The following is a 25,527-nucleotide window of genomic DNA, read 5'->3' on the forward strand; positions in this document are numbered from 1 at the left end:
GGAAGGCTTGATCGCCAGCCTGGATGAGGCACCATGGCTAAACCACTAGGTGAGTGAGTGTAGGCTGGGCCAGGCCAGTGAGCCCTGGGCCAGTAAAGCGGGCAGGATGGCCTCTGGCTCAGTGACCTGCCCTGTGACTGAGAGGCATGGGTCTCGGTCTGCTCTGGTAAACAGTGTCCCCAGCCCTTCACCTTTCCAGCACTCAATTCACTTCTTATTTCTGATGTGGCCAAAATGCTGCAGGCCGGCAGGCCTTTGGTTTCCCTGAAGGAAGTGGAACGTGGGGTCTTTGGAAGCCAGATCTGGGAGGAGATCACAGTGCCCCTGCCCTCTACCTTGACCTGGAAAGTGCAGAAAAGGGCCTGGTGGGTGGGGAGGTGGACAGTAGTGCCTCACACCGCCAGCAGAACTCGTGAACATTAGTGTCTAATTGCATGCAAAGCCATTTGCCTCTGTTTCTTAGGAGCTTCAACTCCTCAACTGGAAAAGGAATCAGGCTTTGGTACCAGAGCCTCTGAGTCGAAATCCGGTTCAGATGTATAAGTAGCTGTGTGACTGGGCCGGTTCCATGGCTTCTCCGAGCCTTGCTCTTCTCTTGTGAAATCTGGGGAAAGAGGATCTGCCTGATGGGATGGAATGAGGGTTCGGTTACAGGACATATGAGCCATACAGACAGTAGCGGTGGCTGGCTGACAGCTGTGAAATGGGTCGGGAGGTGGGGAGCGACACCTCTGTCCCGTGTATGCGAAGATCTCTGCTGGGGCACAGGCATATCGAGGGAACATGGGAGGTGCTTGTGCCCCCAGCAAGGAAGGAGGAGACAGGTGACCATGAATGGGCACGCCCTGCCTGTCGTCACACGGAACAGCCACTGTCAGAGCCAGGCACTGCCACTTCAGTTGGACAGCCCCGGAGATCCCAAGATAGCCACATGTCACCTCAAAAGAGTTTAAATTTGTCAAATCCATTAACTAAGGATGAACAAAGAATCCCTGTCCTCTTGTTCTCCAGCTTGTGAACAGCATAAATCTTACTCCACAAGAAGCTATTCAAGAAACTCCACAAGCAATGGCAACTACTGGTACTGATTTACTGGACAACAAATGCATGCTGAGTACCTACTATGTGCCAGGCCCTGAGCTACTGTGCTTTCCAGCCATTGGCCCAACTTGCATGTGATGTTGTGTCCCTTGGTTCTGTTTGGCTCTGGTTTCTTCTTTCTCTTCTCTCCCGGGAATATTTCATAAACAGTGTGTGATGAGCCTCAGCATTGCGTCTTCAGGCCCACGCTCCACACCCCTGCATCCAGCTCCCTGTTCTCCATCCGGACCTCACCGAAGGTTCAAGCTTACACAAGCCTCGGATAAAACTCTTGGCTCTCCCACCCCCTGTCGTTCCTCATTTTTGTCACCTGCTGCACCATCCAGCCAGTGTCAGGCTACCAGTCTAGAGTCGCCCTTGAACCCTCCGTTTTTCTCCCATTCTACAGCCTGTCCGTCAATAAACTGTGTTTGCCCCACCCTCGCAAAGTACAACCCAAGGTCGTTTCTCATAGCCGCCCAAATATGGAGGTCCTCCTACATTCTCTGATTTCATGACACTCCTCCTCCTAAAAGGGTCCATAGCATTTCTTATAAATGAAAAGAAAAAAGTCACCTTTAACTTCCTGGGAAATTCCGCAAGCACTGTTGACAGTGACGAATGATCCAGACGCCTTGCAAGTCCAGGGTAGGACCTCCAGTGGCTGTGACCCTGGAGGAATCCGAGTCCTGGGCCAATTCCAAGACTCACTGCAGAAACCAGCAAGGTGTGGCTTTATATGCAGGTAGGAGATGTAATGGCTGAACAGTTATAAATAAAATTTATTAAATTCAATCATATTACAAACACACAGAAAAAGTTCATACTTCAAGGAACCCATAACAAATCCTTTGATAAAGGATAAAATTCTTATAGTGAATGATCACCCCTTAATTTACTGGTGCCGTAAATGTGTTTGCATAGGTTACATTTTCTGAAAGCAGGGTGCGCTGGTGTGCTGGTCCTGGAAATCGACTCCCTTTGAAAACACACTGTGGCTTGCCAGAGGGTGACCAGCTCTGCCTCTAGAGGAAAACTAATTAGCTGTAAATAATGGACAGGTCATTTCTTCTGAGAGAGGTGTCTGTAAACATGGCCCCCTTCTCTGGGAAGAAGTAGCGGCGAAACATTTTCCTCCACTCGTTCCTAAATAGTGACATGTTGTAGAGAATGGGGTTCAGGGCTGAGTTGGCGAACGTGAAAGCCATCACCCAGAAGAAGAGGGATGGCCAGATGACCAGGTCTTGCTTAAAGTTCTGGATCAGGATGAGGAGGATGGTGATGATGATGGGGCTCCACATGATGAAGAAGGAGATCATGAGCAGGAAGAGGGTGCGGAAGAGCCGGAAGTCCTGCTGGGACACACGGATCTGGTGGCTCTCCGAGTAAGCCAGGCTCACCGTCAGCCTTCTCCTCGACGCCTTGGTGATCTGCAGGAACACAAAACAGCCGGGGCCGCATTTACTGCAGGGTGTCAGGCAGTCTGGATCGGGGTGGGGGCGCTCCTGAGTTGGAATCTGCTGCCCCTCCTGCCCTTGGGCCCATTCTGTGCACAGAGAGCTCCCTTCTTAGAGGCTTGTCCACCCCTTGGGTGCCCTGAAGAAATAAGGCCAAAAATCATCCACCTTGTGAATACAGTTGGTGAGGGGAAGTGGATGGACGGTGTAGAGGAGGCACAGGGGAACGGAAGCGCAGTGCTTCGTCCTGAGTGTGTCCTCCCCCCGAATTCATATGTTAAAACCTAAACCCCAGGGAGATGGTATGAGGAGGTGGGGCCTTTGGGAGGTGACGAGGTTACAAGGAGGAAGCCCTCCCGAGTGGGATTAGTATCCCTAGAAAGAGGTGAAGGGATTACAAACTACAGCTTGGCAGCTACAGAATAACCACGGGGCAGCAGCCATTAACAGTGTAATAACTACGCACGGTGCCAGGTGGGTTCTAGACTCATCAGGGGGAACACTTCGTAAGTTATGTAAATGTCTAAGGACTATGCTGTACATCTGAAAAGCTAATACGATACTGGATATCAATTGTAATTAAAACACATTTTTTAAATTAAAAAAAGAGGCCCGAAAGAGCTCTGTGAGCACTTCTGCCCTGTGAAGACGCAGTGAGAGGTCAGCAGGGTGCAGCCTGGAGGAGGGCTCCGACCAGAACCCCACCGCCCGGCGCCCCGGCCTTGGACTTCCGGCCCCCACTGCTGCTGTCTCTAAGTCATGCAGTCCGTGGTGTCTGGCTGTGCAGTCCGAAGAGACTGAGACACACATCCTCCCTGTTGTCTCTCTCTCTCTCTTTTTTAAAGTTAAGTATTGACTGTATAAAAACAAACTGTGTTGAAAATACAAACTTAAACAATATGATACCGCCCTGGCTGGTATGGCTCAGTGTATTGAGTGCCGACCTGCAAAGTGAAAGGCACTCAGTCTGCGGGTTTGATTCCCAGTGAGGACACATGGCTGGGTTGTGGGCCAGGTCTCCAGTAGGGAGCTTGTGGGAGGCAGCCGATCAATGTGTCTCTCAAACATGGATGTCTCGCTCCCTCTCTTTCTCCCTCCCTTCCTCTCTCTCTAAAAATAAATAAATAAAATCCTTAAAAAACAAAAACAAAAATGGTTTTGGGGCGGGACCTTGCCCAGGTGAGGAAATAGGCCCCCGAGAGAGAGCTTAGCCAAACTACTTTGAAAATAGGAGCTTTGGAAGTGTTCACTTCAGAGAGCAAACCCTGCCCCCCAACCCCAGAAGCTAAGTCTGTGGGAAAGAAGGTGGGGCTGTCATTTAAGTGTGATTCCCAGGTGCAGAGTGGTGGCCCAGCTGGGTGGGCTGCAGCTCCCTGGTGGCTGAGAAGCATCCATTGCTCGGAGGAGCTCAACCTCCCGCCTTTATGCCTACTTCTAATTGTCCTTTAAGCACAGCTTCAGGGGTACCCAGAGTTTTGAGGGATGGGAGGGGCAGGCATTTGGGATGGTGAAGAGAGGACGAACTGCTGCACAGCTGGCCCGGGATGTGATGGGGCACTGTGTGTGTTAGCTTGACATGCTTTGTTCCAGTCTGTGACCTCTGTCCCCAGGGAAGAGACTGAATTCACAGTGCCTTGGCCACATTCATGGTCCTCACTAACTCCCATTTGCTTAGTCTGGCCCATGGCCTTCTGCTCCAGCCACACAATGGGTGCATACCTTTCTGGAGACTTTACTGGCCACATATCTCATTAACTGGCCTTCCTAGGCCCATTCCCCTAAGATTCTGGAATCTCAAGAGGGGAAGTAATTTGAAAGCAATTAGCATAATTCAGTTTGGGCAAGTTGAACTCCAAGATCACCATGGCTTAAAATATTCCCACTAGAATACTTCTAACTAGCTAATTAAAGGATAGCCTTTTAATTGTTTTATGATTTAAATGCATTTGCTTGCTTGCTTCTGTGCAATAGTTTAGGTCTCGCCTTGGTGATGGAGACAGCAGAGCAACAGATGCTGAGTGAACAGAACGCTTTCTTCCCTGCTTCCCCCAACACCAAGAACAGTAGGCATCAAGATCACGGAGCCTTAGGGAGGCCCAGGCACTGAACTATGCATCTGTTTTTGTAGATTGTCACATTTCATCTTTACAACTACTCTTTAGATTGGTGCTATTATTAAACTCACTTCAGGTTACTCCACTGATGACACATGGTCAAAGCCAACTTAGTTAAGATAAAGATGAGCCACGTCATCAAAGTCTCCAAAGGGGCTGCCATCCTCTTTAGCCCTTCCACCATTGCCTGATCTGCTGTGTGAGGGTGCCCAGGAGGCATGACCCACCATCTCAGAATCAGGTGCCGGAGATAATGTTGGCACATCCAAGTCTGGAAGACGCTGTGTAGGATCAGTTAGAGTGTGTGTTCAGGTGAATGTGGGTGAATCTGAGACTACATTGGCCAATAGACCTGGGAGAGTAACAGCTGGGCAGGTTGGTAGGTGGGTGGGCTGTAGGGGAAATGCCACCTTCTCTGAGGAGGGGTGTCACTGTAGTCCTAAATGCAGCCTGGTGGGCACATAAGGAATGATTTCAAAAGCAGCCTCATCACTTGTACTGCCCACATTGCCCTGCCAAGAGGGATGGAGTCCCTTCCTTCTTGAGTGAATGATGATGAAAGTTCATATTTACTTTGTGCTAGGCCCTGTATATATCACTCGGTTTATCTCTTTAAATTCTCCCAACACTTCTGTGACATAGGTACTTTGAGGATCCACATTTTACAGATGAGGAAGCTGAGGCTCAAAGAGATGAAACAACTTGCCCAGCAGGACCCAGCCATTGCAGAGCTGAGCTTCAAACCTTGGCTGACTCCAGCCCATACTCTTAATCTTAAACTAGTTCCTTCCCACCTCTACTATCTATCTCTACCAATGGAAAGCCTCTGCCCACCCTGTAACTCCCAGCCCTAATGCCAGGAACTCTGAGAAGGCTTCCTGGTTCATCTCCTGCTTGGCCTCTGCAGTGCTGTGTTTCAGGTAGTCACGTGGCACCCACCACTTACACTATGTGATAGATGCTGAAGCATCATTCTCACCTCTGAACCCCCAGCTCCCTGGATGCTGGGCAGCCCTGTGGCTTCCATGTCTGACAATGACTATGAGCAAACAGACAGACAAAATGGGCTAACTCATGAACCAAGTGGATAAGTGGTTGGGTCTTTTATTTTAACACTGACTGTACTACCTTTTCCTTCTGTCCACAGTTCCCACAACTTTCAGGGAGTGAGAAGGAAAATGGGCCCATTGTAATGAAATGGGCTCCTCCCCACCTCTCCTGCCCACATTAGACAACAAGACTAGTCAACTAGTCTTCACTAGTCTTATCCAGGGCTTTAAAAGTCCCTGGCATGGGGCAGAATGCTTTATGTGCTTTTAGATGAAACTAAATGCTCAATTAATTTCTGAGCATTAACTTTATCTTTTTCCTTTTTATAAATATATTTTATTGATTATGCTATTACAGTTGTCCCATTTTTTCCTCCCCTTTATTCCCCTCTGCCCTGTATCCTATCTCCCGCCATCATTCCCCCACCTTAGTTCATGTCCATGGGTCATACATATAAGTTTTTTGGCTTCTCCACTTCCCATACTATTCTTAACATCCCCCTGTCTATTTTGTACCTACTATTTATGCTTCTTATTCCCTGTACCTTTCCCCATTCTCCCTCCTTCTCCTTCCCACTGATACCCCTCCACGTGCTCTCTATTTCTGTGAGTCGGTTCCTGTTCTAGTTGTTTGCTTATTTTGTTTTTGTTTTTTATGTTCCATTATTGATAGTTGTGAGTTTGTTGTCATTTTACTGTTTGTATTTTTGATCTTCTTCTTTTCCTTAGATAAATCCCTTTAACATTTCATATAATAAGGGCTAGGTGATGATGAACTCCTTTAACTTGACCTTATCTGGGAAGCACTCTATCTGCTCTTCCATTCTAAATGATAGTAGAATGCTGAATAGAGTAATCTTGGATATAGGTCTTTGCCTTTCATGACTTCAAACACTTCTTTCCAGCCCCTTCTTGCCTACAAGGTTTCTTTTGAGAAATCAGCTGGTAGTCTTATGGGAACTCCTTTGTAGGTAATTGTCTCCTTTTCTCTTGCTGCTTTTAAGATTCTCTCCTTATCTTTAATCTTGGCTAATGTAATTATGATGTGCCTTGGTGTGTTCTTCCTTGGGTCCAACTTCTTTGGGACTCTCTGAACTTCCTGGACTTGCTAGAAGTCTATTCCCTTTGCCAGATTAGAGAAGTTCTCCCTCGTTATTTTTTCAAATAAGCTTTCAATTTGTTGCTCTTTCTGGCACCACTATGAGTCAGATGCTGAAACGTTCAAGGTTGTCTTGCAGGTTCCTAAGACTCTCCTAATTTTTTTGAATTCTTCTTTCTTCATTGTGTTCTGTTTGAATGTTTATTTCTTCCTTCTGCTCCAAACCATTGATTTGAGTCCCAGTTTCCTTTTCTTCACTGTTGGTTCCCTGTGCATTTTCCTTGATTTTATCTAGCATAGCCTTCATTTTTTCCTTTCTTTTGCTCCCATAGTCAACCATTTCTGTGAGCATCCTGATTTCCATGGTTTTAAACAGTGCATCTGATAGGTTGGCTATCTCTTTACTGCTTAGTTGTATTTTTTCTGGAGTTTTGATCTGTTCTTCCATTTGGGCCTTTTTTTTTTGTCCAGGTGCATCTGTTACATATAAGGGGCGGAGCCTTAGGTATTCGCCAGGGCGGGGCAACCCACATTGCTGAGTTGTGATGCTGTGTGTGGGGGAGAGGTCCAAGAGGGAACAATGCCACTTGCTCTGCTTTCAGTCACTTCCCCTGCTACCCACAAGCAAATCGGGCCATTCTGGTGCTGATTCCCAAGTGGGTGGTTTTGTGTAAGTTCTAGAACCCTGTGGGTCTCTCCAGTGAACTCTCCTGTGAGACTGGGAATTTCTCCTGCTGCCTCAACCCCCATACATTTTTTCAGTCAGAGGTTTTGAGTCTTTATTTCTCCATGCTGGAACCCTGGGTTGCAGAGTCTGTCTCACTCCCCAATTTTCCCCCCAATTTATCCACAGACAAATGTGGGACTGCCCTCTCCGCCAGTCACTGCCTTGCCTGCCCTGATTCTCCAGCCACCACCTTGCTGTGAGTCCTGTCCACCTGGCTGCCCATCTCTGCCTCTCCTACCAGTCTGGATGAATGTTTGTTCTTTAACTCCTTGGTTGTCTGACTTCCACATAGTTGGATTTTCTGGCAGTTTTGGTTATTTTTTTTATTTTAAATGTGTTGCTGTCCTTTTGGTTGTGCGAAGAGGCACAGTGTATCTACCTATGCCTTCATCTTTGCCAGAAGTCTGAGGATTAACTTAAATCCTTAAAATGCCTATAGGGTAGGTCTGCCATTATCCCATTTGGGGGCAATAGACTGAGGCTCTGAGAGGTGAACAGACTTGTGCAAAGCCTTGCAGCCAAGTGAGGGGGAGGCCCCTGAGTTCTTCACCAGGTACCCTGCTGCAGGGACAGAGGACAGCACTCCAAGAATGGGACCCACAGCCATCTGCATCAGTCCCTGAGCACTTGATAAAGTGCACCTGCTTGTGTTGTAAGCATGAGGTCTGAGTGGGGACATGAGCAGAACAAGGACAATGGGTCAGGTATGGAAGGTCACCAGAGCAGAAAGCCCTGAATGCCTAGCAAAGGGAAAAACTGGAAAAACTAGTACCTCACCCCCAGGGTAATCTTTGCGCCCCTAGCTTATTGCTGGCCATGTGGTTTGGACTCCCAACCATTCATATCACTGGTCATGTTGTTTGGACCCCCTGACTTTTCCTCCTTAAAGATAAGATTTGGGCCTCAGTTGTATTTCAGCTCCAGGCCCAGAAAAATAGCAAAACCAGACAAATGATGCTGTGGCTGCCTGAGGACCAGCTGCGTTGACTAATGACCCCTGCCCTGGTGCTGACCAATCAGCAAAGACCATGACCCTGAGAGAGCACGGCTGGAAAGCAGCTGATGAATGAATAGTCTATTGAGGTCCTCCCCTGGGAGGGGGAACTCCTCAGAGTTCCATGTGCAAAAGAGATAAAAACCCTCAGGACAAAGGACCCAGCATATACTCTCCCTCCCAGGAGCACGCCCATGCCTTTCCCTTCCCCCTCTTCCTCCCCCACAGGTGTGTCTTCTAAACTCTAAGGGACCCCACAAGACTTGCAAGCAGCAGACCGGTGGGCAGCAACAGCGCATCCTGGGCTGATCCCCTGAACCTGTCTCCAAGGCCCCCTTTCTCTGACTTACCAGTGAGCCAAGCAGCCCAGCCTAGGCTCTCCTGTTGCTTCTTCTATGCTAAGCCCTTCCTTGTTTCTCTGTCCCGAGTGCTCTTTTGCTGTGGCCAATAAATTCTTGCTTTGCTGCACTTTGTCTCTTGACTGAAATCTTTCCTTCAAGAAGGCAAGAACAGAGGTCTCCTTGTCTCACCAGTGACACTTAGGCCCGGCTTCAGACACTCTGACACTGTGGGCCTGAGTGGGGCCCAGAAAGCCACACTTTTTATAAACTCCCCAGGTGATTCTTGCTCACTGAAGTATGAGAATACTGCTCCTGGGCCAGACTTGAAGTTTCCCCCAGACCTGTGAGGAGAGCCAGCTTCTAAACTGAGACTCGCTGCCTTCATCTGAAGGCCGTGGAGGAACCTTCTCTCCTCCTCACACCCTTTGCTACTCCATGCCACGGGCCACAGCTGCTGGCAGGTGGGTGCAGGCAGCAGTCGTCCCCCTCTGACACAGCCCAGGTCCCCGGGCGCTGGGTCTCCTTGAGGGCTGCTGGGTCAGTCAGCAACCTCCTTTTAGAATCATCAGACAACAGTTTTCGTCTTTCCAGAGGGCCCACCTCCCTTTCCATTATCAGCAAATGGGCCTCAAAGCTGGGAAATGAGGGTCAGGCATGGAGAAGATTATACGTTCACGACTCTCATGTTTCACTGATACAAAGTTTGTTTCTTAGTTAAGCTCTGAGAAAGAAAAGCGTTTTCCAACTTTGTGTCATAACTCACTCCCATTCAATAAATATGTACTGAGCGCCTTCTATGTGCTAAGAATTCTTATAGGTACTGGATCCTTGCCCTGCCCACCCTGCATTTCCGTTCTAGTGTATAGTGGGGAATGGGGAGGAGGAACAAGAATCATACAAACATCACAAAGGGTGGAAGCTTCTCATATCGCCATGGCAATGGTTGCCGGGTGACAATGTAAACCAAGCCCCAACAGCTAGCTTTGCAGCCTGTTCGAAGGCACTTGGGAGTGGCTAGGAGACTACTGCCCTGGGAAACTGTTGACTGGGAAAAGGCAGTAAAGCTGTGTAGCATGGCTGAGTCATGAGGGAAGAGAGAGCAGGGAAGGCAGAGGGGTGGATAAGGCCACTCCCCTGAGCACTTGAATCCGCCCTGAAAGGGGGAGCCCAGGTGACACCTGCTCTCAGTCTCTGACCAGGGCAGAACCAGTAACTAGCTGGAGACTTCAGAGCAGTTTCCCCAAGGAGACTCATGGAGCACCAGCCCAGAGAGATGCTCTGTGGGGAACAGAGAGTCCTGTTGTCAAATTTAGCATCGCTCCCTACTCTTCCTTTTGAGGGAGATTCCCGTACGTTAACATACGAAAAAATCTGAGATGTTCTGCAGCAAAGAAATTCACTCAACTTTGATCAACCTAGCATTTCCCAAACTCATTTGATCAGGGAACCCCTTCTAATATCGAACATCCCCTGTCGCTCTAAAGAGGGCTTTAGGGGGGAACTCTGCTGCAGAGGAATAAAAGATCAGGGTGACTTGTAAGAGGCACTTCTCGGGCCTTGAGCTGGAACCTGAGTTAGAGGCGGTGGCAACAGGTGAAAGGTAGGACTGGTGGGAAAGGGGAAGGGGGTGTGGCTTTGTGTCCCAAGGCTTCAAATGATTTGCTAATCGTATCTCTATGAACATGCTAATTAGCATTGGTATGCTTATGCTCTTGACAGAAAAACTCAGCAGAAAAGCTGATTCAGTGTTTCTGAGTGTGAATGTCTTTGGGGGGAGAGAGATGCCCACCATGAAGGTCTGCCCAGACCCTCCATCCACCTGGCAGTGACTTACTTGCTTCCAAGTTACTGGTCTGGTTAAGCCACAGGTGCAAAGTGAGGACGAATGTTATAGCTCTGCTGGGACATGGGCAACAGTTTTGCTAGTGAGTGGGAAGTAATTTTTTAAAAGTATTATCTTTACATTAACATTGTGATTTTTAAACATCATATGTGTACTCTCATTTTGTTGTGTTAAACTATCCATTCGGGTCAATTAGCTCCAGAGAAAACTGAGGCTTACGTTAGTTCAGTGACTTGCCTAAGGTCATGCATAATAAAGCTTGGACTAGAACCCAAGTCTTAGGACTCTCTATCCATTGATTTTTCCCGCTGCCCAACAGGAGAAGGCACCGATGACCCTTTCAGTGTGTTCCTCATTCAATGAGTGTTTACTGGGCACTTATAATAGATAAGCAAGACCCCTGTTCTGGGCACAGGGATATAACAGTAAACAAAGTCTCTGCCTTCTCGGAGCTTGCTCTCTAAAGGGAAAGACAGATGATATACAAATAAATATACATAAGTGGAATATGGCAGGGGTCATAAATGCTTTGAAAAGAAGTAAGCAGAACTAGAGAATGAAGGGAATTCTCTCTAGGAACAGCCCTTTGAATAGAGACCTAAATAAAGGGGAGAAATGGCCCATGCAGAAATTTGGGGAAGGGATCCAGGAGATGAAAAGCCATGTGTAAAAGCCCTGAGGCCATGGTGTGTTGGCCTATGTGAGGAGCGGCCCCAAAGCCAACACGGACACAAGAGAGGGGAGAAGATGAGATGAGAGGAGCAGGCAGGGGCCGGATCCCACATCAAGACCGAAGGAGGTGTCCTCTTATCCAGTTCATCACTTTCCAGATACTTTGCATGTAAACCCATGGGCCAGCTTTTGGTTCTTTCTATCGCAGACCCCAGAACAGCTCCTGGTTGAAACAGAATATCTATCATACCTCACAGTTGTGAAATGGTGCCCCGAGTCATGGGTCAAAGATATTGTCCAGATCCCATCACTTTCTTTACACCTCCCCCCACTCATCGGGGCTCTTAAGGTTTCTCACCATGTTTCCAGGTGGACCCTGGCCTGAGGAAAAGGTGAAGGATGAAGGGGTGGGTGGGAAACCTTCCCATGGAGTAAGTCAGTGCTGTCTCAGCAGGCAGTTGAGAAGTAGGAGACAAGAGTGAAAGGAGAGGACCAGAGCCCTCTTGGCTTCTAAGGAACTCTGGGGCCAGACTGTCTTATACTGGGTTTAAATATTGCTACTGCCGCTTATGAGCTGTGTGACATTGCACCAGTTACTTAACCTCTCCGTGCTTTGGTTTCCTCACTGGTCATTCTTAGAAGGATTAAGTGAGTTAGTCCCTAACACACTGTAAGCACTATACAAATATTTGTTAAATAATTTTTAAAATATTTTAAGTTATTTCGACATTTCTACATTTCTCTTCCTCTCCCCCTCACTTCTGTTCATTTAACAGAATGGTAACAGCTAAGGCTTACCCAGCACTTGGACATGCCAGGCCCTAAGGCACCCCTACTGCAGGCTCTCTACAGACCTCAACTCTAGGCCTGAACTGGCCTCAGGCCCTTGAAAAGGCCACAATTGGGGGTGGGGTCACTTGAAGGAAGGTCAGATGTCAACTGGTGGGGGAGCGTGTAGGGAATAATGGCACGGGAAGCCATCTCCCACAGGACCCAGGGATCAGTGACTTAGGTGGAGGTTGGCCTGGCTTTGGGTTTTGTGCATCTAAGAAAGTGACAGATTCTCAGCTACAGAGAAAGGGCCATAAAGTGGCCAGACAGCAAGCAAAACTTACAAGTCCCCACTGCAATGCCCTTGTTTGTCAGATGACCCACAATGTGTTATGAAGCCAAGATTCAACAACTGTAAACCTCTGAGAGGACTCAAAGGCTTTGCATTACTGGTTCTCAAACAAGCACGAACACACACACACACTATTTGCCTGGGCCAGCACACGCATGTAAATGGGCTGCCTTCCGAGGTAGGAAATAGGCAGGCGGGGCTCTTTCATGTCCCTGCACACACTCGCTCCAAAGGTGGAGCCCATGTCCCGTTTCAGCCTTCTTTGGAAAGGCTCGTTTCTGGGGGAGGGGCAGCAGCGGGAAGGTGGCCGGTGGGAGCTCCAGGTACGGCTCTGTTTCTCGTTCTGTTTCTGGGACCTGGTTTGGGTGTGTGTGGTCAGTTTGCAAGCTGTGCATGGATGCTGGGTGTGCTTTTCTGTACGTATATTACACGTCAATAAAAAGTTTTAAAAGTGTGTATTTCCCTAGCACTACATTGCTGTGTGTGCTCGGTAAACTGTGGACACAATTCAAAAGCCCATAACACCAATTATGTCACAGCTGTATGACAGAAACCATCAAACCATTAAAAATAATGAGGTGGAGATAAAGGAACTGGTATGGGAAGATCTTATCATACGGTGTCACGTGAAAAAAGGAAGTTAGGAAACAGTATTATCTCAGATCTGAAGAAAATTGTGTTGAACAATGATAAATAGTTGGTTTTGACCATTTTATATCATTTATCATACATATGTAATATAAAAGTATGTGCATATGTAAATTTGTTAAATAACCTAAGAAAACATACAATAAATTGTTAACAATGGGAATAGAGTTACTCTTTATTTCTGTTATGCATTTCTATATTTCTTTATTTTTTTGTAATAAGCGTGTATTTAGTGATTAGTGAAAAATAAGAACAATCATAAAATTATAATTTTTTTTGCAGGGGGTAGATCTGGCTGGTGAACCACAACTGGACTGGTGTAGATGCTAAGGTAACCTCTGACCCAGACACACTAAGACTGCACCTGAACTACCCCGAGCCAGAGTGAACTTCAGCTGCGGTCTGGAAGCAAACGTACCTGTAAAATTTTGGAGTAACTGATCACAATGAGCAGTCCTGGCACCAAGAAGTTCAAAGTAGCAAATGATACATCCCAGGAGATTTCTCCGGCAATGCTGGGCCAAACCAGTGTGCAAATCGGAATTTCCTAGTCACAAAAAGGAAGAGAAGGTTATTTAAATGCTGGCTTCTTATTTGGCCTTTAGCTCAGTCCCTCTCAGTTGGGGGTCACCTGGCACTGTGACACTGTTGTGTTAGGGACACTACCACACACTGGCATGACAAGAAATCCCAGAACCCTTTCCACTGCCCACACAACCCCACTTACAAATCCTTTGCCTCTGGCCTCAGAATGACCATAATTATTATTCCCATTCTCCAGGGAGTCAGTTCCCAGACTTGACCCCAGGCCCAGTGCCCTTCCCACTTCTCTGGACTGAGCTGCAAAGGGCCTCTGAGCTTTCTCTTCCAAGTTCTTCATTTTACAGGTGAAAAACTGACCCCTGGAAGGTTCTGTACACTGGAAGCGAGGAAGCGCGATACACAGCACATAAAACCGGGGAAACCATTTCAGTGCAGTCACACTGTGTGTGCTCAAGGCGACGGGGTCCATGTTAAGGCATTAATGTGTTTATCTGGGGGGTGTTCAAACATCTACACATGTCAGGCTGCATCGGAGAAGGGCAGGGCTTACTCCGAGCCAACGGCGGTGCCCAGACTCGGGAGCTCTGCGCTCCTGTGCCTCTGCCCCGGAGGAGCACGCAGAGCTGCTCCAGAGCAAGACGCAGCCACACTCCATCAGTCCAAGAAGTCACACCACCGGAACGTGGCAGGAGGTTTGTGGCTTTGCTGCTACCACTATGTTGTGCTGAATTCCAATCTCTGACACTAACACAAGCTCCTAAACAGTAGGGACCTTACTGAATAGTTATTAAGAGATGCTGCAACAGTTTCTATGGATGAATAAATAGGTCAATGACGAGTCCTGTCTATCTATTCATCCCTCCTCCCAACACAAATGTCCTGTGCCTGCTTGACTAGAGGAACAAGACTGTTTAGAAAACAAGTTGCCCTTCTAGGCATGTGGAACACACCTCTAAGAGCACATTGGTGTAAAAAGGCCACAGTATTGGTTTTTGGTGGACAAGGCACTTTAACCAATGTCCAGAAGGAATATTATCATCCATAGTCTCATTCATTCATTCATTCATTCAATATTTATTAAATGCTATACTAGGCAAAGGCAAAGTGTTTTTATCATCTCCCAATATGTGTCGTCATTAGGTGGTCAAACTCAAAATACAAATAGTCCCTTCTTCTCCTGTTTAGCATTAACAAAGCCTTTAGTCTGTGCAGGCAGCACTTTATATACATCATCTCATTGAATGTTCAGAGCAAGTTCACTGAAATGCATTGTTACTATTTTACCCATCCCACCAAGCAGGAAACCAAGGCTTAGAAACATCCTCCTACAATAAGAGTCTGTAAGACTAATGATGTCGTCTTTTTTAATCATACAGTCTTGTCCCTGGAGAGCTAAGACCTACCAAGGAAACTCAAAGGCAAGCAGAGAAGAACAATTTAATTACACCTGTACCTTGAAGGGCGGGGGGCTGTGCTGAGAATGTTGCTTCCTTTACCTATTTGGGTGAATGGCTCACAAATGCACTGGGTATTCCAAAAACTTGTTCCTCCATCCCATCCCCACTGTCCACCTGATGGGGAAAAGTTTATTAGATCTTCCTACCTTTGGATAACTGGAAAGAAATTTGTGCCTCTCAATCTTCTGAATACTGGCAGCAGGTGGCCACGGCTGTTTAAATAATCTACACAGCCCTCGCTCACACTCAGCTCCCCCCCACCACAGGCCCCTCATTCTGCTACACTGGACGGCAGCACGGCCCGACGGATGTGCTGAAACAGTAACCAAAAGAAATAGACCAGAGCCCTGAATGTGACTTGATCTCCAATTCCTGTACTTGTACAGGGAGGGCAAAAAAGCAGCTGACCTCGGAACCATTTCCCAAAACTCCCAAGAAGCCCCAAGTCTTTCCAAAAGCCTTCTCCAGAATGTCTGCCAAAGTCTGTCCAAGCTTAACAAGATTTTGTAGAAGAAAGTGTAAAGACAGAGCAAGGTGTTTCCCCTACATCGAGCAAAAAGAAAATAAAAGATCCCTAAACAATATGCCCGTAGTAGTCCATTGTTGTTGAAGAGACTGTGTAGGGGTGAATGAACACCTGTGCGCACACCTGCACACACACAGGAAAAAAAGACTGGAAGGATACGCTCTAGAAAATGAATAGTGTCTGCCTCTAGGCGAGACTCTTAAATCTTTTAAAAAGTCCTTTAGCTTATCTGAGGTATCCAAATTTTCTATAATCTGTATTGCTTTTATAAGAGCGAAAAGTGGCAGTAAAAGTTAATTCTTAAAAGAAATGGGGAGCAAGCATGAAACACAGAAGACCATGACCATGAGTCAAAACTAAACAGCTATTTTTTTCAGTAAAGACAATGAACCTGCCCCAGGAAGCCCCCTAAACGCCATGCGTCTGATGAAGATGCTCTGTTCCCTTTGACTTGAGGCACCCCCTCCAGGCACAGAGCGTGACAGGACGTAAGATACGAACTCCGACGCACAGCACTGCCGTACGTGAACTAAGAGACAGTGTGGCTGGCCTGTGTGGACGACATGACTAATTCGTGTGCTCTTCAGAAAAATTTGTATGGCATCTTTGGTTAAATGCAGTGTTTATTCTCATTTTAAAATAATAATTTTAAAAAAAACTGCACCAAGCCCACAGTCAGAGATGAACACCAAGGAAACGTAAGTTGTTTTGATTCTAGGTTTCTATCCCAGGCTCTGACTTATAGGAGTTTGGCAGTGAGTCAAATTGGCAAGGTGGAGACACAGGTGTTAAAATTTTCTCTGTACGTTTGAAACGTTTCCTGATTTTAAAAAGGAAATTTGAAAACCCAAAGTGGCAAAGCTTGCTTTGCTACTGAGCCACAGCGGTAAAGCTGGCTGAGTCAACAACAGTGTCCTTTAATTTGTTTGTTCAACCACTTGTTGCCCCAAGCCACGGTGAGGCCATGGTGAGCCTGGGCTTGGTCGCTGCTCTCAAGGGGGCACAGTGAGAGGCTCTAGGAAACCAGCCAGGGCAGCGAGCTGGAAGCACCCAGAGATCGACAGGTGGTGGGGAGAGTGGAGCCACCGGCAAAGCTGTGTCCTAGAGAGGGGGTGTCAGCTGTGCCTGAGAGGATGGGGCTTCAGCCAGAAGGACCGAGAGGTGGGAGCTCAGTGTTAGGACCAGCAGGGATGCGGTAGGAGGCCATGTACAGCATGGCTGATGGCCGAGTGTAGTAAAAAGTGACTCGCGTGCTCTCCAGCCCAACCTCCACCCCTCCCTGGCATGCTCATGTATTTCCGTGGCTGCTTTTTCAGAAGATGCTTGAAATCCACTCTTTTGGGTCAGTCTTCTCCTGAACCCCAGAGATGGCCCAGGACATCTCTGCAGGATGCCCCACAGGCTTGTGGAGCCTCCAATGTCCCACTGCCACAGGGTCCCACCTCCAAGACTCAGGGCTTGGAGCTGCCATTCACCGAGCTGCGGGAAACCTGAGTACTAGCCTCTGCCTTATTTGTTCTCCCTCCCCACTCAGAGGGGACCCCTAAATTCTGCCTAATCCCTATCTGACACGCCCGTGTATCTCACTCTCACCGGGCGTCCCTGGCCCTTCTCCAGCCGGCCCCCGCCAACACTTCTAGCACATCCTCTTGCTGACTGTGGGCTATTTCCTTTGCCTGTGATGTCCCTTCGGTCCCCTACGTCCTTGTCTGGCTAATGGCCTCTCCTCTTCGCTCTGCGCTAGATGCATTCTTTCCTAAGGAGACTCCCCTGTGGACAGGGACCTGCATCTACGGCTCTGCTCAGGTGCTGCCCTCTCCCCATGCGGGTCGACTTACAATCAAACGCCACCTGACTCCAGCTGTTCCCTGTCCTGAGGACCCCTTTGTAACTCACTCTTGCTGCCCCACCTCTTTGAACAGAAAAATGGAGGACTTCAAGTTCATTTTAAGAAACTCAGAATCTTTGCCCTGGCTGGGGTAGCTCAGTGAATTGAGCACAGGCCTGCGAACTACACGATCGCAGTTCCATTCCCAGTCAGGGCACATGCATGGGTTGCAGGCCGGTTCCCAGCAGGGGATGCATGAAAGGCAACCATACATTGATGTTTCTCTCCCTCTTTCCTTCCCTTCCCCTCTAAAGAGAAATAAATAAAATAAAAAATAAAATCTTAAAAAAAAACAACAACTCAGAATCCTATTTGGATATCTCCTTTCTTATCAGCTTCCCAACAGAAAAGAAAGAACATATCAACGCAAGAGATGGACTTACTTTTTTACATATTAAATGCATCCTCTAACGTTAACAAAGGCGAGCGAACTGTGTGTGTCTCCTCGGCCACCCCACACGCAGCAAGGGTGCAATGGCACTACCAGCCTGGTAGTGAATCAGGGCAGGGCGGGGCGATGGGACCAAGGGCTCCTAAGGAAACGTGAACTCAAGAAAGTGACACCAGGAGGAACAGACTGCACTGGGCTAAATTCCAGTTCCAACTTGTGCCTGCTCTTTGACCTTAGGCATTCTGTCTCCAGGAAATAAACATAAGAACAACTACTCGTGGGGCTGATTTGCTCCAGGCTCTGGGACCACCTGTGTACCCGATAAATGCACCTCCTTGAAGAGAAGGACAGTGACCCATGGTGAGCACAGGGGGAGAAGTGCTTAGTAAATGTTTGTAGAATAAGTGGGCAGCACGCTCTGGCCAGGTGGACAGTCCTCCCCACCTGCCAGCGAGGGAAAGCGCCCCGCCAGGGCCACGGCACACACAGGCAGGAATGTCGCCGGAACAGGCTGGGCCGACCTGGGGAGATGGCTAAGTTACCAGGATGTGTGCCCCTCTTAAAATGGCAGTCTATTATTTTGCAGCAATAAGAAGAATTACACTGTTTGAAAAATGTTTAAAATATTTATAACCAGAGATAAGGAAACTAATAATAGCTGGCAATTCTTGGGCACTTAACTGTGTCTGTGCCTGATGTTGGGCCATTTACTGAACATTAGTACCCACGATAATCCTATAAAGTTAATATGTGTCATGATGCCCATTCTGCAAATGAGGGAAGAGGTGTAGAGGGGCCAGACCACTCGCCTCGGCCACACAGCTCCTAAATGGCAGAGAAAGGATTCAAACTCAGAATGTTTCACTCCAAAGCCCACACACATGATACCAAATTATGTAGCACTTTCTGGAATGTCTTTTATTTCATCTTGCCTTCAGGGAAGTCTTAGAGGTCATTCTGGACTGCTGGGCCTCCGCTGCCCAGACGGACAAAGGTAATCACGTTCCAGATTTGGTGGGGTTGGGGGGTGGGGGGTCCAGGTGAGCAGAAAGCTCCCAGGCCAGCGCTCCTTGAAGGGAGAGAGCCAGCTGGTACTCAGGGTTAGTTAGTTCATCCTCTCTACCCGCGGTTTGGGTGGGAAAACGCCCCCCATCTAAAACCTCCACGTTTTGTGTCCAAGTGGGAGGGTACAGGCCAAACCTACAGCCGGGAAGCGGGGAGGGAAGGCTGAGAAAACAAACCCTGGCTAATTTTAATGTGAGACTCAGTTCAGTCTGGACCAGACCCTTTTCTGTCTCTCTTTTTTTTAAACAGCGACAATCCCCCGCTTTCCCCTTATTTCTCATTTTTTTCAACTTCCTTTTTTTCAGTCTTTCCCTGAGAATTTTTGTAAAATACCGATTTTAGAGAAAGAGGAAGGGAGAGGGAAAAAAGAGAAACGTCAATATGAGAGAGAAACATCTATTAGTTGCCTCCTGGCAGTACCTGGACCAAGGGGCTCAAACCTATAATGTAGGCATGTACCCTGACAGGGAATCAAACCTGCAGGCTTTTGATGTACAGGTTGATGCTCCAACCAACTGAGCCACCTGGCCAGGGTTCAACTTATTTCTTAAACCACGGAGCCTGTTTGCTCACCTATAAAATGAGATGTTTCCTGTGTGCTCAGGTCACAGCCTTTCAGGACCCAGGGCTTTCCCTGTTTGCCGGCTGGCAGGTGTATGTGTGTGGGAGGGAGGGGGCCTAACACCAAGGGGGGAGGACAGAGAGGATGGAGAGCTGGAAAGGACTGTCCAGTTTGCATTACAAGCTCTGTCTCCCCACCTCTACTAGTTTCCGGGAGCTGGGCTCCGGCGGTCAGCTCACGTGGCCCCCAGTGTTCTGAGTGCTGTGTGGGCCCATTCTCTCCCTGTGGCTGTGTCCAAACCTTTCTCCTAAGGTTCTGAAGACCTAGGGGGTGTTTCTGCATTAAAACAAGAGGAGTCTGTGTGCCCTGCCCAAGGGGGACAGAGGAGAGGCCACCACCACACAGATCTCTGTGGAAGCAGCTGCAGCACCACTCTGGTCACTGGGGAAGTGAGATGCAAAGGGCTTGGACCACGGAACAGTTGCCCCACCAGGGATAGAACACAGCGTGGAAAGACATGAAGGGTCCCCATCTATGTGAAGGCCCTTTTGCTCAAACCACATGGGGGTCCATATGGGCAAGTGGTTTTTAGTCTGGGCTTTTGGTCTGGAGGTGACAAGACCCCCATTATTATTATTTTTTAGCATTATTTGACAGTTAAGCAGGAGTGTACCTAAAATAATTGCAAAGGGGAGAGGCACAAGATACACATCTGAAAACATAAGATACCCTTAAGATATATCCTTTTTGATCCTTAATTCCCTGAGTGCCTTTTTTTTTCTGTAAGAAAAAAAGCAGGGGGGCGGGAATCCCTCAAGTTCTGTGAGAAATACAGAAACAATGTAACTCAGTGAAAGAATAACTTTTAAAAAAATCAAAAGATTGATGGCAAAACCCCAGGTTCAAGCAGATCCGATTGGTCTGGAGTGAGCCCTGGTCTTCCACCTATTTGAGAGGCATCTGTGTGGACCCACCTTGATTCTTAGGTGTATCTGTGCTGAGTTGCTATGTGATTTGCACACCAAGCTAGGGTCCTTGATCTCCCCATGCCAATGAATGGCACCTACCAACTCAGCTAATCCCAGCTTTTCTGGACCCCACTTAAAAAAAACATGCCACAGGCTTATGAGGGGGACCTAAAAAAACCCGAATTATCTTCTGGAGGCCAGGCCCCTTGTAGTACAGGCTTCCCCACTAGGTGAGTGCTCTAGGAACCCATCTGTATCAGTGCACCAGCTGGTGGTGGTGTGAGAGGCTGCATTCAGCTTCAGTGAACTTTTCTGGAAGCCTTTTTCAAAGCATGTTTGCCCATTTCATGATGGGTGATTTACGAGCACACCTGCCCACACTCTGCTGAGTGTTCAGCAGTTTTTGACCAAAAAAGACATGACCCCCATGCCCCACCCTCCCTATTCACCAATCTGAACTCTAGCAACTTTTTTTTGTTTCCCCAGATGAAAAAAGTCCTTTAAGGGAAGTGTTTTGCCAATATGAAAGAGGTGAAACAAAAAATGGCAGAAGCACTAAAAGGCATCAAAATCAAAGAGTTCAAAAACTGTTTTTGAGCAGTAGCCCTGGCTGGTGTAGCTCAGTGGATTGAGTGCTTGCTTATAAACCAATAGGTCACCAATTTGATTCCCAGTCAGGGCACATGCCTGGGCTGTGGGCCAGGTTCCCAGCTGGGGGCCTGTGAGAGGCAACCCATTGATGTTTCTCTACCTCTCTTTCTTTCTCCCTTCCACTTTCTCTAAAAATAAATAAATAAAATTGACAAAAATAAAAAAATCTGTTTTGACCAATGGAAAAAACATCTCGATAAGTGTATTGCACCAAGTGGAGGGTACTTTGAAGGTAGCTGACATTTAAACATGTAAGAATAAATACGCAATTTTTATAAATCCAGGATTTTGCCCCCCCCCCCATTGTACATATTCTTCGATCAAGTAGTACAGTAAGCCTAAGACAGTTTCGGCCTGTTTGTCACAAAAGAACAAGCAAGCAAAACTCCACAATGCATTCCAACAAGAAATAAACTTGGAAAAGAGACTTTTAGGATTGATTTGTGGAAAAGGAGGAGGAAGGAGGAGGAAGAGGAAGAGGGAGAAGAAGAGGGAGGAGGAGGAGGAGAAGGAAGGAAGGAAGGAAGGAAGGAAGGAAGGAAGGAAGGAAGGAAGGAAGAAAGAGAGAAAGAAAGAAAGAAAGAAAGAAAGAAAGAAAGAAAGAAAGAAAGAAAGAAAGAAAGAAAGAAAGAAAGAAAGAAAGAAAGAAAGAAAGAAAGAAAGAAAGAAAGAAAGAAAGAAAGAAAGAAAGAGAGAAAGAAAGAAAAATACTGCTTACACAGGATATTCCTCCACCCCCAACAAAAGGCCTGTGTGACAGACTGGTCTCCGGTAACCCCCAGAGAAGCCCACTCCTGTGTCGGGGCTCTGGAAGACACTCCCGGGAAGGCACCCCCTGGTCGGACTGCATTCATCTCTAAAGCTCAGCCTGGAGTGAGGATTCACGCCTTCCCTTGGGTGCTTAGACCTAAGTCCTTTCCCTTCCCCTCCCCACAAGGCACAGAAAGACAGACTAACACACCCAGGATGACAGCAGCCGGTTCCCGCCCGCCGCTGTCCCCCACCCAGGACCCCGCGCGCCCAGGTCCCCTGCGCCGCAGTGAATCCGCGCTCGCACACCGCGCCGGGGCCTAGGAGGCTGGCGACGCGAACAGACCCCCGCCCGTGTTCCGTGGCGCGGAACTGGAGGGGACCCGAAACAAGGTCATGAGCGGTCCGCAGGACCTTATTTATTTATTTGTATCTATTGATGAGAGAGAGAGAGACAGAGAGATTGGTTTGTCGTTCGTCTTGTTTATGTATCCATTGCCCTGGCTGGAGGATGCTCCAACCACCTGACCTGTTCGGCCAGGGCCGCAGAAACTTTTTTAGATTGTGGGCTGCCCCCCACCCCACCGCCAACTCTCCCAATGACAACTGAATAAATAAAGCTCATCTGTTCAGCCTCTGGAATCTGCGGTACATTTCAGGTGCCCAAGCTATTCCGAAACCACTCATCGTCCGAGGTGCCTAGGGTAGGACTCCGCGCTGTAATCCACCCCTTCCATCCTGCGGCTGGAAAAGCCGAGGCTCCGGGAGGGGAAATCCCAAGCCCCCTAGAGGCAGCGCTGAGTCTGGGGCCCCGAGGCCTCCAATGTCCTTTCTCCGAGGCCCATTCACACGCACCCGCGGTTCTCAGAGCAGAACCGTTGCTTGCCCGGCTCGCACCGAATCTGCGGACCACGATCTCAGCTCCTCCTCGCACTAAGGGGGAGAGACCCTGAACAAGTTACCCCTCTTCTCGGCTGCCTCCTCCGTGAAGTGGGTGTGGCTAGCGCACCGTCGCACCCGGCGAGGAAGCGATTCCTCTCCGAATCCTCTGAGTTCCGTCGGGATGGCCGTTAAGCCGCCCCTCTCCCTCGTTATTTCATTAATTTTGCAATAAAAAGTCAGTGCAATTTACAGACATCTTGGGGTCTCCACTTACAGCGTTTCGGTGGGTGTTTGTGGGACCCACATCGCAGGGTTGCAGTAAAATTTAAGAGATAAAACTTCACAGACCCACACACAAGTGTCTGACACAGGGTTGAGTGCAACACATGACTTATTATTGTTGCTGTTAATCTTCATCCCGGGCTACGGTTTCCACGGATGCCCGCCTGCCCGCCCGCCCGGACCGCCGCCTGGCGCTCACCTGGTCGGAGCCCGGCAGCCGCTGCGGGACCACCTGGAAAAGGATGCAGAGGGGCAGCGCGGCGAGCGCGGAGTAGCCCCAGATGAGTGCGAGCAGCGCGGCCCGCGCCCTGCGCCCCGGGCCCCGCACGCCGCGCTGCAGGCGCACGATGCACACCAGGCGCTCCAAGCTAACCGCCGCCAGCGTGAGGATGGTGACGCTGCCGCTCAGGCTCATCACGTAGAAGAGCAGATGGCAGGCGACCGGGCCCAGCACCCAGGCCTCTGTCCAGCGCACTGCCAGCACCAGCGGGATGGCGCTGGCGAAGAGCAAGTCCGCGCAGAACAGGTTGAGCACCAAGCAGGCGGTGGTGCCACGGCGCCGTCGGCGCGCCACTAGCACCAAGGCGCCCACGTTGCCCAGCACCGACACTGCAAAGACCAGCGTCAGCACGACGGTCTCCACGGTGCTCAGCGCCAGCCGGTGGTCGCCCTTGACTTCGGAGAAGAAGGGGAAGCGGGTGCGGTTGGCCCGCTCCAGGCTGCGCAGGGGCCCAATGCCCGCCGCCAGTGCGCAATCAAGGGACATTCCCGGCGGCCGGCGGCCCGCAGCTGTCGGCGGCCGCGCTCATCTGGGAAGTGACTGAGCGCTAAGGCAGGGAAAGAGGGAGGGAGGCGGTTGCGACATCTCCCCTCTGGCCCCCTCCCGCCTGAGGAGCGCCGGGCGTAGCGAGCTGAGCCCGGGGCGCGTGGGAACGAGGAAGTGCCCAGCGGCAGCAGCTGGAAACACCCGGGCTGGGCCGGAGGCGGTGGCCTAGGCAGAGGCTGCACGCCTACGGGCAGGTTTGGAACCGCCCGAGGGCCAAGAAACCCCACCCGGTGAACCCTCAGAGTCCTGCTAAAGGGCCGCTCCAGCCTCTTTCATCCTCCAGGGGCACCTGGTGCACTGAAGCCTTTCATCCATTGGTTTAGCTGAAGTTGATGTGCGAGTGCCAGAGCTGGACTTCGGAGGTCATTTTGGCCTGCGCTGTTCGGGGTTCACCAAATAAGCCCCATGGGTTTGGGGGTAAATCTCAAAACACTTTTTTGGGGGGGGGTGATAGGGGGAGAATCTTTTTGTTTTATCATTTCTTGATAACCTGTGCCTTTGGGGGAATCATTTCATCTCTCTGTGCCCCAGGTTTCTCTTTTAAATATATAAAGTGGAAATAATACAACATTTCATTGGGTAACTATGAGGATCATATAATGAAACACAACACTTGACATACAGTAATTGCCCATGAAGTGTAATGAATGATCAGTTACTGTAATTAAAATGCATGTACATTTTGCATTCTGAGCAATGATATAAAATGCCTTCGCGTAAAAAGAGTAATCTTGAGTAAACATTGCCCTGCGGAAAGACCCTCCACGGCTTTCAGGTGCACACACAGCTGGCGACTGTGCCTCAGGCACCCCAGTTTGACAAGCAACGGGCAGTCCCCTCAGAGACCGGGAAACTGGCACAGCAAGAAGTGAATTGTCCAGAAAGGCCCCGGGTTAATAATGAAAAGCATGACCCCTGCCCCACGCATCTGCACCACAGCCATGCCGTCTAGTTTTCTGTTGTGGTGAGCTGGGCAGTTAGAGAATGCACGGTGTGCCTGTGGCCGGAGCAGTGACAACTTCCTCACTCCCCGCGCTGTCAGCCCCTCTCCCTTCTGCCAGGCTGCCAGGCGCCTCCCAGTTGCCCACTCTGTCTTGCGATTGTCTCTGTGTATTTATGAAGGGTCCAGTGTAGCCATCTCAGTGCTTTCTAGGGGTAGGGGGTGCATTCGTGTGTCTGCTTATTGCTGTGTCGTGTGGGTCTGAGGTGACAATGTGACCTCTGACCTGATGGGCAGATTGCATGTCGTTGGGATTTGCTCAACTTGAACCTTCACTAAGTTCAAGTGGTAAAACAACCAATTTGCTTCCTGACACAGTTGCAACGGGGCAAGAGATTGAAATAAAGGGAGCTCAGATGGAAAGATGGAATGTGGCATCGTCTGATTGGGGTCAGAGACAACAGTTTTGTGTCAGGGAAAGGAAAGCCGTGTGTATGTGTGAGAGAAAGAGGGAGGGACAGAGAAAGAGGGACACACCCCAGGCTGATGTGCCATCGGTACAGAAAGGTTTCCCCAGACAATCAGGGTGACAATCAGGGTGAGGTCTCTGGGCTAGAGAATCCTCCGTCACTACTCTCCAGGGTTCTCT

The 25,527-nt window shown here is 49.0% G+C and overlaps 1 protein-coding gene across 1 annotated transcript; it reads right to left on the bottom strand.

The window, feature by feature from the left end:
• Positions 1-1,842: 1,842 nt before the first annotated feature.
• Positions 1,843-24,034, bottom strand: FFAR4 (free fatty acid receptor 4). Its single transcript, XM_037156709.2, has 3 exons — positions 23,312-24,034; positions 13,566-13,694; positions 1,843-2,510 (listed from the first exon to the last, which is right to left on the bottom strand). Exons 1-3 carry the CDS (start codon positions 23,876-23,878, stop codon positions 2,121-2,123), a joined length of 1,086 nt encoding a protein of 361 aa, XP_037012604.1. The 5' UTR covers positions 23,879-24,034; the 3' UTR covers positions 1,843-2,120.
• Between the last annotated feature and the right edge of the window lie 1,493 nt (positions 24,035-25,527).

The sequence above is a fragment of the Artibeus jamaicensis genome, unplaced genomic scaffold (genome assembly GCF_021234435.1).
Source record: "Artibeus jamaicensis isolate MK-2021 breed Jamaican fruit bat unplaced genomic scaffold, CSHL_Jam_final contig_332, whole genome shotgun sequence".
NCBI lineage: Eukaryota > Metazoa > Chordata > Mammalia > Chiroptera > Phyllostomidae > Artibeus > Artibeus jamaicensis.

What these genes read in the sequence shown, in the direction of transcription:
- FFAR4 (XM_037156709.2), bottom strand. Translation starts at nt 23,878, where the DNA reads ATGTCCCTTGATTGCGCACTGGCGGCGGGCATTGGGCCCCTGCGCAGC. An exon ending in GGCTGCCGGGCTCCGACCAG is followed by an intron (nt 13,695 to 23,311) that starts GTGAGCGCCAGG and finishes TTTTGTGACTAG; the next exon opens with GAAATTCCGATTTGCACACT. An exon ending in GTTACTCCAAAATTTTACAG is followed by an intron (nt 2,511 to 13,565) that starts GTACGTTTGCTT and finishes GTGTTCCTGCAG; the next exon opens with ATCACCAAGGCGTCGAGGAG.